Source organism: Suillus discolor, assembly GCF_016758755.1.
Source record: "Suillus discolor strain FC423 chromosome Unknown F5147scaffold_104, whole genome shotgun sequence".
NCBI classification, from domain to species: domain Eukaryota; kingdom Fungi; phylum Basidiomycota; class Agaricomycetes; order Boletales; family Suillaceae; genus Suillus; species Suillus discolor.
This window is the reverse complement of record NW_024541351.1, coordinates 131-13,570: the sequence shown is the minus strand read 5'-3', so window position 1 is coordinate 13,570 and position 13,440 is coordinate 131. Positions and strand designations below refer to the sequence as shown.

General features: G+C 48.2%; 2 protein-coding genes across 2 annotated transcripts; one reads left to right on the top strand and one right to left on the bottom strand.

Annotated features, from left to right (window-relative positions):
- Nucleotides 1-94: 94 nt before the first annotated feature.
- F5147DRAFT_780314 (uncharacterized protein) lies at nt 95-2,443 on the top strand (the record flags this gene model as incomplete). Its single annotated transcript, XM_041442440.1, has 6 exons — nt 95-642; nt 725-1,064; nt 1,119-1,442; nt 1,491-1,835; nt 1,887-2,231; nt 2,282-2,443. 6 exons carry the CDS (start codon nt 95-97, stop codon nt 2,441-2,443), a joined length of 2,064 nt encoding a protein of 687 aa, XP_041286168.1.
- A 9,293-nt stretch (nt 2,444-11,736) lies between these two features.
- On the bottom strand, nt 11,737-12,161 carry F5147DRAFT_542132 (uncharacterized protein; the record flags this gene model as incomplete). Its single annotated transcript, XM_041430258.1, has 2 exons — nt 11,737-12,003; nt 12,054-12,161. Coding segments are annotated over 2 exons (375 nt in total), but the record flags the coding sequence as incomplete, so codon positions are not given.
- Nucleotides 12,162-13,440: the final 1,279 nt, after the last annotated feature.

Here is a 13,440-nt window from a genome sequence, read left to right as displayed (position 1 = left end):
TAGGAAATTTTGTACATTGCACTACGTTTGACTCACCTTTTATAATCAGTGTCCTTTGCCGCATTCCTCTCCTTGCCTGCCATTCATATCCGTTATGGCACCTCCCATCTCCCCTCGCCGTACACGTGTCAAAAATGCCACACAACGCCCTGGGCTTGTGCTTCTCGAAGGTAAAAAAAAACGACGTACTCAAGCCCAGATCAAAGAAGACAAACAGCATGCCGAGGAGGCGCAGGCTGCACAGGAAGCTGCCCTGCAGCGTGGAATCGACCGTATCGCAGGTATCGAGGCTGCCATGGAGGTGGAGCAGGGCACTCAGTCAGCTGCGAAAGCGAAGCCGGTGAAACCTCGTGCTAGACCAGTCAAGAAAAAGTTAGATGGGGCAGTTGCAGCTAATGAGCTTACCTCTAGCAGTCTCCCTGTGGCCCCAGCACCGGCTAATAAGGGTCAAGGCGGCATGAAGAGTCAGGGTATTGGTGGCATAGGGGAAGGAAGTAGCGGAGCGGTTGGGAATGAGATCACAAAGCCGACAAAGAAGACAAAGAAGAAGCTGCATGAGGCTGCAACAAGGCAAATCCTTGATGGCGATCAGCGAATTGAAGTTGAAGTACCCGATACTGACAAGAAAGGAAATCATGTACCGTCAGTGAACTTGTCTTCTCACCATCATGTTGATGCTCACCGAATCCACACTGCGCTTTATGACACTGACTTGGGCACTTAGTAATAAAAAATGCTTGGCAGGGAAGGTCAACAACTGGCAAAATCGCCTGGAACCTGAGACCGAGTCAGCGGTGTCCCCTGTTGTGAGAGCTGAACCTGAACCTTCAGGCGGCTCTGTTTTGTCAGCAACAACCCGGCTGAAGACGAGTCAGACTGCAGCAACCACAATCTCGTTTGCAAAAGACCCACCACTTTCCTTGACAGATTCATCGGACGGTTCTATACCGGACAATAGTGAGGACGGAGGCAATGAAAAAGATGGTGATGAGGATGGTGATGAGGATTCCAAAGAGCATCTGGCTGCTCTCGCAGACAGTGTGAAAGGGAAGGTGGGAATGAAGGTGAGTCTCTCATTTTCATTTTTGTTTGATGCACACTCACAGTATTTAACTTAGTCTGTCGTACAGATCGCTGAAAGTTCGGATGATGGAATGTCCGAAGTACAAGTATCGACACCATTTCATCTGCTGCCATTTAGTCAACAAGCTGACATAGTGAGATTTGCCCTGGAGCAGGCCCGGCCTCATGCAGCTTCATCGACAAAGAGAACAATTGAGGAAGCCGGATTGATAGGCTCCTCCGAAGACTATGATCCAGATGATATTGAGGAGGAGGAGGGGGAAGAGGATGAGTTCGTCACTGACTCTAATAGTATGTTGGTCAATGAAGAATCTTCCTCGATTGTAGAGGTTCTTAAGCCAACACGCACTACTACAAAGGTGAGTGTTTTTTTTTAGTCTTTATGATGCTAAGATATACTCTACTAGACTAGTGTGACGGTCGCTAGCACCGAGAAACCGAAACCACTCAAGAAACCAAAATTGGAACCGGCACTTCTAACAATCTCTGAATCTAGTTTGATGTCTGCTGACTTGGCGACAAAGCCCAAATCTGGCAACCAATGGCAAAACACGGATCTCCCACCAATTATGCTGGAGGATGGCGCATGGCGCAGGAGCTTTATCCCAACAGTTTTTCTTTGGGCAGGTTCTCAGCCAAATTTTTGGTGCATTGAGGCCGAAAAATTACACCCAGCGCTCCAGGCCATTTTTGACGTTGCATTTCCAGGAATGAATCACAATGTTCAACCAAAAGGTCCCATTATGGGCTTGGTATGTCTCACTCTTATTTTCGTATCCGACTATTTTAACTATTACCCAAAGGTGAATCAACGTCTTTGCTCCTGGCGCAGCAATTTCGGATCAACAGCCATCGCCCTCGTCACCAACTTTCTGGCCACCTCTAAAGATAACGACATCGACAACGACGAGGATGAGGACGACTATGAACAGGAGCTAGCAGCAAGTCTTCTCGAGAACTGGGCCTTTCTCTATGAGGACCCAGATAATTGCGACCCAAACAAGATCTATCGGTCAGTATTCATACTGGAAATGATCGAGTCGGCTCATATCAACGCAACTGCCGGATCCCTCGATGTACCAGCACTCAACACAGATGCTCTACGGCTGAATGGCATGCAAGGTGTCATCGCTGCAAGTGCCGCTGCTGTAGGTCGTATCTGTGGGTTTTAACTTTGATTAACAGTCTATTTTTGCAGCTCGAACGTGCTTTCAATATTGCCACAAAGCCGAAGAATTTCGCCGATACGTTCAGCACTGGAACCAGCAGTGTGAAGGGCAGTATTAAGGCCCGCAAAACGCCCCTGAAGCGCAACAAATCTACCAGTAAGGACAACACTATAGCATCAGCCTTTTCATAGGCAAACTGCAGCTTGGCAACATCGGAATACTATGCATCCCTCCAGAGGCAAGGGATGAAGTACACGATAGACACGATTGCTTTGGTGCGTCAGCGGCAAGCAGCCCAAAACGCTACTTCTGAGGACTCGCTGAAACCGAAGGGCAAACGTGCCATGCTCTGTAAGTAGTTTTTACTTGATATATGCTTTACTGACCGCTGCATGTCCAACAGAATACTTCTTGGTTTCGTCCTTCATTTTCTGAACTCTCTGCTTGCCCCAGTACCTTACACCATCGGGACATTAATGCATCTTCCCCCCCTTCCGGTGATTTGATAACAAGAATTTTCTATTCGCATTTTTGGACTACTTCTAGATTACTTTTTGTCTCCGTTTTTCGCACCTCTGGACTACTTTTCCTCTACTCACTCATATTTGTGGACTACTTCTAGACGCCTTTTGTCTCTATTTTTCGCACTTTTAAACTACTTATTTCTCACTCAAACAGCTTTTTAATGTGCTGTCTCACACGAGTCTCGTAAAATAAGTCAAAATAAGTTGGAATAAGTTGGGAATAAGTTGAATTTGAGGAGAGAGATCTACTGAAAAAAGTTGCTCTTACTTTTGTCGCCTTCACACGACTTCCTACTGAATCGTGCGAAAAAGTTGGATATAAGTGGGTAAGAAGTGAACTCATGATTTACTGATGGCCTGTACATCACTCAGATATATCCATGCAGTCCATTGTATTTTGTATCTATATGATACAATTGATAAGAACATAACATACAGTGTAATGTACGAAGATGTAGTGTAGAGCAAAGTGTGGACCTTCTTATAGAATATTAAATACAGGCGTTTACTGGGACTGGGACTATATCTGGTCCTGGAGAGGAGGCTATTCGATCTGATGGTACCCGCTTACGGTTGTCCCGCTCTAAATTACGCTGGTATAGTGGTCTTGGTTATGGGTGGCAGAAAATTTGGGCCTGCGTGTTATGAAGTGGAGTTGTGACTCGGATACTGTAGAGATACGACACTAGGTTCGTCACGTGCAGCCCGTGACGATGTCACGCTTAGTCTTACAGGTTCGAATGTCCAGGTGACCTGTGACCTTACCCAAATAGATTCGCCTGCAGATCGTAGTGCTTCGCCGCTCGCAACGCCGTTTGCAACCATCTGACATGCTGCTTCGTGATTCAAGCAACTTGCTTCAGTCTGTCATGGATTCGCCTCGCATAGCGCTGACTGGTAACGAGTGGAATTGGAGACTCTGTGGTCTTAAAGCCTGCCAGGTGAGTCTACTAGTATGATCCGTTTTCAAGCGCCCATCATGCCATCGCAAACTGATATGTTTGTTGCTTCAGAGTGGCTCTCATGTGGTCGTGTTTTTGACCAGAGCAAACTGCCGCCTTCTGTTCAACATGAGATCACACGATTACTCAGGATCCCAACTCCAATGCAACCAACCATCCCATCTCGGACTCTGCCTGTCGCGCAGCTACTCGACATCAGTCTTTGCGCATCGCTGGACTGTGATCTTAGCCCAGACACCATCATTTTCTCAACAAACCCCCCTCTCCTCAGCCTTCCCAACGATTTCACGACATGGTCAATTCCCCCGCTCCATTGCGTCACTCAGCTCCTCGATCAGTTCAGTCAGGCTTGGTTTAATGGTCACACTTCAATCATCCATCCACTTTCCCCAACATTTCACCTTCCGTTCTGGGTTCTTTCATACTGGAGGGACATGTCATGTGCCCTGGAGGCTCATCTCGCCTGGATATCGGCCCATGATTGGGTTCTTCAGAGGCTTGAGGATGAAGAGGACACGGGTCATGGTGCTTCTGAGTCAGTAGTTGTAGACGAGGTTCTAGATTCGCTCGAGCGTTTGCCATGGGATGTTGACTTGAAGGGGTTTGGTGCTCAGACCAATCTTCGCACACCAGAGCTTCTCCCTCTGCTCGCTGACACGATGGTCAATGGTCGTGTACTTGATGCTCTTATTGCCGCTATCAATGATCGTGCGGATGAACACAATGATACTGCTGTCGAGACGCTTGATTTTTCAAATATATTGTTCCTTGGCGACACGCGGTGGTCAAAGTATCATTTCGACAAAGCCTTTACTCGGCTGCATTACCTCGGAGACTCGCTTCACGATGGCACCATACAGCGCATCATTTTCCCTGTCAATATTGCCAATGTCCATTGGGCCATCGTTAGCGTTGATGCTAGCACACAGATGATCTTGTACGGTGACTCACTTGGATGGTCCATGCCTAGTTCATATGTTGATGCTATCCGCCGCTGGTTGAAAAACCACGGATTCGCACCATTTGACAAAGGATCCTTGTCTCATGGGGAGCAGACAGACTCCTTTTCATGTGCAATCGCGGCTCTCAATACCATCAAGCACGCTGTCTTCAACCACCACCCGCTGTTTACCAATGACTCGAAATATTGTCTTCGCATGGAGGAGTTTTTGATGTTGACAAAGAGCCACTTCGAGGTTCGTTTTTACTGTGTTTTTACCACTCAAAAAACTCATTTCCTCGTAACAGTCTGAGGAGTTACTTTCTGAGTCTTCGGAGAGCTCTTTCGCAGATAACACTAGTGATTTCAGCATCGAATTTTCATCTTGTCCTCCATCATATCCCAGTCCGGTACCAGCAACAAGCCCCTCCCCTCCGCCGACAACATCTAGCTCAGAACGTGTTTCCTTGAATCTTAGGGTTCACGAAGAGGACAAATCTGTTGGTTTGTTCAAGTACTTTCCAACTACGACACGCGAGGAGCATCTCAAATCGGCATGGACTCCTTTCTCTTGGGAGCTAGAGAGTCGTGAGCGGGATGCCCATAGGGTTCGTGTTGAAGGAGTAGAAAGAGATATACGCCGATGTGAGGGAAATAGGGAACGGAAACAAATCCAACGTGCCCGTGAAAAGGCTGTGAAGAAGGCCACTACAAATCACACATCCGACATCACTCCTGCCCTCCCAATGACAGATCTTGCCGAGGTGTCTCGCCCATATCGCGAGATTCGAAGAGATGCGAGGGCGCATAAACCTAGTGTTCAACCTGGACGCAAAAGGAAGCATGAGGACACTGTTGCAGTTCGTGTCAACTGGCAACACCCCTTGTTATGGGCTACTATTGCTGAAGCTGCTGTTCGAGTTGGGATTGGCATGTCCCCCATAGAGATTGTGCGCGATCTTCAGCAGAGGGACTTAGCACGATTCCGGACATTGACTCCGCAGGTAGTTGGAACATGGATTGACCGCTCTGGTGACAAAGCTGTTTGGAGTGCGGCAACTCTTGCTCGTGTTCAGCGACGCAGCCTGCCCATGTACCAAAACACACGGAAACACATTCTATCCTCCTATCCCAACGTGGTCAAATTGATCATCAACGACCTTCAGTCTCTCCGTCAAGTTGGTGTTGCGTTGGACACTCTCCGCTGCCGTGGTATCATCCTTGCACGCCTGCAACACTCCGTTCCTGATATTTTTGGGCATGTCGCCAAGGACGGTTCTCGCTTCCGCTGCACGGAGAGTTGGGTGAAGGAGTTTCTTGTTGAGCATCTCAATTGGAGCTTCCGCAGGGCAACACGTGCAGCTCAAAAAACGCCACCAAATGTTGAGCAGCTTCTCCTCGATCAGTTCCTCCGTTTAACACTCACAATTCGTGACTGCGCAATCTTTGATGCTGCATTTGTCGTCAATATTGACCAGACGAATATTGTCTATCAGCCAGCAAACACCTCGACGTTTGAAACAATTGGCTCGAAGCAAGTCTCCGTGATCGGGCAGGAAGAAAAACGAGCGTTCACCGTCGTCAACGGAATATCTGCCGGAGGTCATGCCCTCCCCTTGCAACTGATCTACGAGGGGAAAACTTCACGCTCTATTCCTTCAAAGTCTACTCCGCAATACAAGGAAGCGATGGAACTCAAGTTCAAAATCTCATACTCAAGTATGCACACTTACTGGTCAACATTTCCCCTCATGTGCGAGTACGTTAATGACATTCTGGTGCCTTACTGGGAGGAGCAGAAAGTGTTACTCAATGCACCGGCTGACCAGGAGTGTATTTTGCACCTCGACGTGTGGAGTGTGCACAGATCAATTCAATTTCGCACGTGGATGGATATGACCTACCCTTGGATCAAATACCGTTTTGTCCCTGGGGGCTGCACTGGTGTTGGTCAGCCATGTGATGTCGGTATTCAACGACCATTCAAACTTGCAGTCAAACAGACACAGCATGCTGATATAGTCAACGAGTCTCTTGTTCGACTCGCCCAAGACAAGTCTGTGTCACTCATCAGACTTGACACAACAATTGGCACCCTTCGTGATTGGTCATTGCGGTGGGTTATAAATGGATATCACGCTATAAACAAGCCTGAGCTTGTAAAGCAGGTTTGTTTCTCATTTTCTCGCACTGTCGAATCTTGATGCACGGAGCTAAATCATGTTTTCAAGGCATTTTTCATGTGTAAGGCCGGGGAGAATTTCAATCTCTCATTCGCGAGCCTCGCAAGTCGAGAGGCATTGCAATATTTACGTGATGTTCAGAAGAATGATCCAGCTGGATGGACGAGGATTGCTACTGCTCAGTACAAGACTGTCAGCGTTGACCAGGCAACAAACTCCGAGTCAGAGAACGAGGCCACTGATACTACCGGAGCCGAATCCCCCTTCGACGATGCTAGCGAGCATGACCTCGATGCCAGTGACGTGCCAATGGATGCACTCCTTGATCATATGGCTTCCGGGGGTGAACACGTCCGTTCTGACTGCCGTATCGATGCAGATGGCGGACTTCTGTGTTCAAACCACTCCGAAGTCTATGATGTGGGTGACATTACTGCCAAAGATGTGGAGAGTGGCTCGAATAGTGTTCCGAAGGTTGATTACGGGCGTGGAAAGCGTAGACGCATCGCAAATTCGATGTATGATGATTTCTGGTCCCATTAGCGCATAACCTATGTTTTTTTTCCCATATGTCACAAATTAGCTTCGTCCCACCAAAAATTCATGTGACAGTCACACCAAATAGATTCGATTCGTTAAGGGCTGTGACCTGTGACGAACCTAGTGTCGTATCTCTACAGTACTATGGAGCTATTTGGAATTCTGCTGTGTCATCATCACCATGATTGATAATACTATTGATGGACTCTCGCTTCCCTTCCTGACTCGGCTTTCTACAAATCCCTGCCAAGCTCGCCAATATTTTCGCAGACGACATCGCTATGCACGGCTTGCAGAACCCCGTATACATTCCTCTTCCAAATACTGACCGTGCCCCCACCAGTCCCTCGCTCTTTCGGCCCTCAGGTCTGAATAGCTTCTACTTTACCGATTCCATTCTACATGCAAAGAAGGGCCTCGAGCAGCTTTGAAATAGCAAGTCCTACTCCAATCCTGCATATACAACTTCTTGGAGGCCTATATTCACATCGCATCTATCAAGAGTCAGAGGGTTGAATTTTATGCATGGAGATGCCTGTCGGGTCGGACACTATATGGAAACGGGTATAGAAGAAGTTCGCCCAATAGCGTCCATATATGCTACTTAGCATGCGGTACGCTTCATTTATCTACCTACTTTATTATTCTGACTACCCTTTCTGGATTTAATCCGGGTCTCAGATGGCAGGCCTCACCTCGGTCCTCTCACAGATCGCACCCGCTACCGGTAGCGTATTATTTCCATCATTCGAAAAAGCTTCTAACGTCTTAGAAGTCCTCTCCAAAGTTGCATCCCTTGTGTATTAACCGAACGTAGGCAGGCAGGATTTCTCGGAAGGTATATACTTTGCAAGGGTCAAGCCTATCACGCGATTCGTATGTGTTGCATTCTTTTATTTGAATCACACCAACAGCTTCTCGGACGCCCTCTGGAGAATTCCTGGACGAGGGTGGGAACGTATTACCAGCGCAGGCTCGACATCAACGTCAAAGCGCAACCACTGGCTCGGAAACCATTGTACGACGCGTCCTCCCAGAACACCGATGAAAACTTCTCAAAACAGTTCACAAACGACGTTGCAGTAGAACGCCTCTGAAATCTAAACTTCACGAGCTGAGTCTAGGCACCCACGAACTGCATCGCGAAGATCGGCGAAATCAGGTGCGGGATTGCCTCCAAGGCGTCTCGAGGCAGACACAAAGAACATGGCTGTGGAGGCTAAAATCGATGAGCATATATACGCCCATCAAATACTTGTATTGAGCTAAAAACAAGCTAGTCCCTCATGGGTCCCATTCTCTCCCTCGTCAATCCTCAGAAGCTCTTTTTCAATGTAGATCATACTTGGTCTTAGATGAGATGAAAACCATGGACTTTGTGATACAAACTCGACTACGATGCATATATATATTGAATATCAATATTGTTTCAGTCGCGATACTCATCCCCTCCCAGTTGTATCGCTCCATCCCTTTCTCTGGTCCCAGGACGCTAGCACAACACGCAAATACTGTGATAATCAGGGACTAGCAACTCCTTGACTGCTGACCAACTTCTCAAGCATATCGCTGGCAGCAGTCCTCAACTCTTTCACAGCAACGGCAACACTCTCACCCTCTCCCTGCTGTGAATCTCGCATCTCTGGTGCATTAAGAACACTATCCGCATGTCTAATGAGGTTCTCGAGATCAAATTGCCCACCAACGTACGAATAGCTCTCCTGTGCGGCAATGCGCATATACCTCTTCGTGCCTTCCACAAGGACGGGAAGGAACTCGAAACAATGTATGTCGTTGGTTGTAGAGCTGGCATGGCTCCATGCACTTCTCATCAAGTTCCACCACCGCCACTCTGTAATAGAATTGAGAGATGTAACCAACGGATGTTCGGATGCGATCCGGAGGAGGATGCCAGCTAGGTAAAATGCATGTTTCCCGACGTGGTACTTTGCAACCATGCTAATGCATCGATCTATATGTTGATCCACAAACAAATAGAGGTGCCAGTTGGAATTCCTCGCGAGGGCAAAGAGTAGTTCGAGATAGCACAAGTCGCTCTGATCACGGGCGAAGCCTTCAGGACTATCATAGGAGGGTGTCACACCCGGTTGTGGACGAACTGCACTCAGGATAGCGGGGGAGAACTCGGTCAAGATCATGTTCTGCAGCTCCGCATCATCAATGGCATCGATCAAGACTATATCTTCTCGGGCACTGTGGGCAAGGCGAAGAGCAGCATGACGTAATTCGTCAGTATGCAAGCAGGTGACGAGGCTACTGAAGAACTGATGCTGTTTAGCAGGGCTGTAGCGTACTTTGATGACAAACAGGACTAAAAGGATGTCAAATGAAACTTCCTTCTCGTCGAAGCGAATGCACTCGTCGAGGTAGTCGACCAGCCAGTCAAAGTCTTCTGGTGAATGGGAATCACCTGTCCCTAAACACTGGCAATGCCACAATTTGACAGGGTCCCGAGATATTTTGGCAGCAGTGAGCGTGAAGCGCAGTGCATTTGGCAGTGCATTTTGCATTTCCTCCAACAGGTACCGGGGAGAATTTTGTTCGGCCCGAGATGACCTGATTCGTGAGTCAATCTTCCTGCACACATCCAGGTTCCGCATGGCGTGCAATGAAGAACTAGAATTATAGTAATCTTTGGCAGACTCGAGCACAAGACAAATGACTTCGATGAGGATGTAGTCACAAGATGCGCTGGCTGTGCTGTCGTCGCTGAGATCACCTCCATAACGTGTCCGGAGAGTAATTTCGAATTGCTCCAAAAGGGTATTCGCAAATCGAGGCAGGGCAGAACTATACAATATCTTCGTTAGTCATACCAGAAGAAGCACCAAATGAGTCGATGTCACCTTTTATCAATCCGAATTATGTCCTTCTTGTCAAACTGAACCCCGATCATGACGCAAGCAAGAAGAGTGCAATTGGCTATGATTTGATTCGATGGAGAGGATGTAGATGAGAGCAGTTTTGATATCACATTTGTGCCGATTTCTTGCATACCTTCATTCGTTCGCCTAGTGACAAAGTAGTAGGGAAGGGAATGAGACAGCCACTCCACGACAGAGTCGGGACAACCATACAAGAAAATCCACCCAAAGCTGTCATCGCCATCTTGCGGAAGACAAAGATTCATAGCTGCAGTAAGCACCATCTTGTCGGCTTTATCTATGTCCCGCTGAGTCATCTGAAGAAACGTGTCATAGTCTCTTTTGCTGCAACCAAGAAATTCGCCACGGGTAGGATATGCTTGAAGAACGCGGCCACAATATAAATGACTCATAGCCACTGAACAAGCTGAGGCCTTTCCCTTCAACGACGGTATAACTTGCCCATGGAAGCCGACGCAGCTTGTATAAGTATCATACAGCTGATGCAGCATGTCTGAGACGTCAAAATCTAGGGGCCATTCGACCTGCGGAACAAGGCTCGCAGCGGCAAGAAATACTTCAGGATCCGTAGACGTCTCGAGCAGCCACTTGACGCTAGGTGCTTCCAGATTGCTGGTAGGTATGTCAGGGAGGGCGAGGATGTGGTCATTGCCAGACCAAGCATCTAAATTCGGTCCAAGTAATTGTGCTTCCGAGTCCACGACCTTTGTGGAAAAGCGCGGGACAAAACGCAGCCAGTTATGAAGACCAGTGATTAGCTGCTGAAGAAATCGCTGTGCGAATGCTCCGATCGCATGTACAGGGCCTGAGGAGTGAAATGAGTACTGAGTATCTTTGTGTTAGTAGATAAGATCGTCACCTCTAGATACTTCAGACAATCGGTTCCATCCTGGTCTGAAAATGTCAAGCAATCGTTCCAGCATGCCTGACATGCAACAGTCAAAACCTGCCCACGTGGGAGAACACATAACTCACTGTGCAGCGACTTCGTGAGCTGCTGGAAATAACTGGAGGCTTGTTTGAATAGCAGGTGTAGAACCCCTGTCATGTTGATTCAGACGGGGAACGACTACTAGAATTTAGTAAAATTGATCTCACTGTCGATGTGCGACATGCGTAACATCGTCGATGTTGGTGTCTGGAATGGACAAGCAGGAGATATCAAACATGCCATCACCGTCAGGGAATAGAACAGAAATCCGAAGGCCGTCGTTGCGATGATGACCCAGGCGATGCTCCGCTGCTCGTACCACATATTGGCTCCGAGGGCGATTCCGAAGAGAAGGAGTGAGATCTGAAGTATGACAGGAAAACATTGCACGACAGCATCAAAATACCATGTGACGATGCCGTCGAACTTCTCTTGCCTGCGTTTGCCTCGTTCCTCCTCCGAGCCGCGGCCATACCTGTTCGACTTGTAGTACCCGAGCCACTGCTTGCCTAGTACGGCCCCGAATGCAGCGAGCAAACTCATGGACAAGCTTGCGTATGCGACCAACTGGATCCTCACAGCCAACGCAGATGGCGACCACGTAGATCCTGGGTCTACAGGAGCGGTGCCTGCCTCAGCGAGGTTGCCGAGTCCGATCTGCACGATTTGCTTCAAAAGGGCATTCGTCGTGTCGCTGGGGTCGGGATTGAGATTGGACTCTATCGCGACGATGAAACCCGTGCTGACAGCCGAGAAAAGACCAGACTGATCAAACATCAGTCTCAATGCGCCGAAGATAAGAGCGCTAAACTTACGAAGATCAGGACAATGTCCATGTCAGTGGTGTATCGCTCAAGGAACTCGCCGTCGTGTTCCTCTGCGACTCGTTTGTACACCCCCCAGAAACGAGACCGTTTGTCCTTTCCTATCTTCGACGCAATCGTGGAGTCCTGGAGAATGTCTAATACTTGCTTCATGACATTTGCTCTGCGTGTACAGTGTCGTCAGCTGCGATCGCTTGACTTATTTTTCGCTCACAATTCGCTTAGAGTTGGTTGGTCCTTGTCTGCCACAACCTTGTCCCCCTCGCTGAGACAATTCAGGAGCATGTTTGACGTCATTATCGACAATAACTCACGGAGCTAAATCACCGACTGGTGGAACATTGGGTGTGCTTCCTTGTACGTGAGGTCCTGACGGCTGTGAAGGCCCAGCATTCGAGCTGCAGTTTCTGGTGAGGAGCGGCGCAGACGCCCATTAGGGAAGAGAGACGCTTACATCCCTGGTGGCAGCTCCGCCAAAGAAAAATATATCTCCTCCCTGTCTTGCTGTTAGACGGGTGACAGATTCCAGGAAGCTGCAACCTAACTCTTCGATGAGTCCTTCGGCGTCAATTTGCAGGGGAGGGCTGCCTCAGCGTTGTACACTGAGCTGATCCTCGGCGTCGTCGGTGCCTGATGCTTGTGACATGAATAGGTTATACTTATATATTAGATCCCAAGTAAAGCTAGCGAAATTGGGAAGGGTTTGAGGTTGTGCAGACATAGCAGAGTGGTGGGTACACAAGCAAGTCAGGCTACGAACATGATGGAACACGTGCTTGCGAGCGTTGACGCCGAGAGTACTTGTGAGCGCTATACGCGCTAGCGGAGGAACGCTCAGTATGCGTGAAACAATACTAAATTGATATATACCTAGCGGAGGAACGCTAGGATACATGAGCAAGAGTGAGATACGAGTGGGAAGAGAAATACACACCTCAGTATGCGTGAAACAATACTGAGGTGATACTACGAGCCAGCACGGTCTATATACGAAAGATAAGGTGAGCTTAGCTAATGAACCGGCGAAGGGAGTAGTGGAAAGATCGTATGGTCAAGAAGCAAGAAGTCTAGAAGACGAGTGCAGCGTATGGTGTCGATGGTGATAAGGACAAGAAGGTAATAAGATGTCTAAAAGGTAAATCACGTCAACAACCGTCAATAAGCGCTCCCAGTCAAGTGAACTGCGACTAGTCTCCCTGACTTACCAACATGATGGCGGTGGGTTGCAGCTAAGTTGGACTCGGTCTTTATGCGATGTTTGTGCGTTGTGCGCACGTGCAACTTACAGATCATGATAGATAGACTTTGGATAAACTGCAAATTTTATCCTCAAATTTGAGACCATCGTTACTGAAAAGCAGTTTTTGGCTGTTTCGAT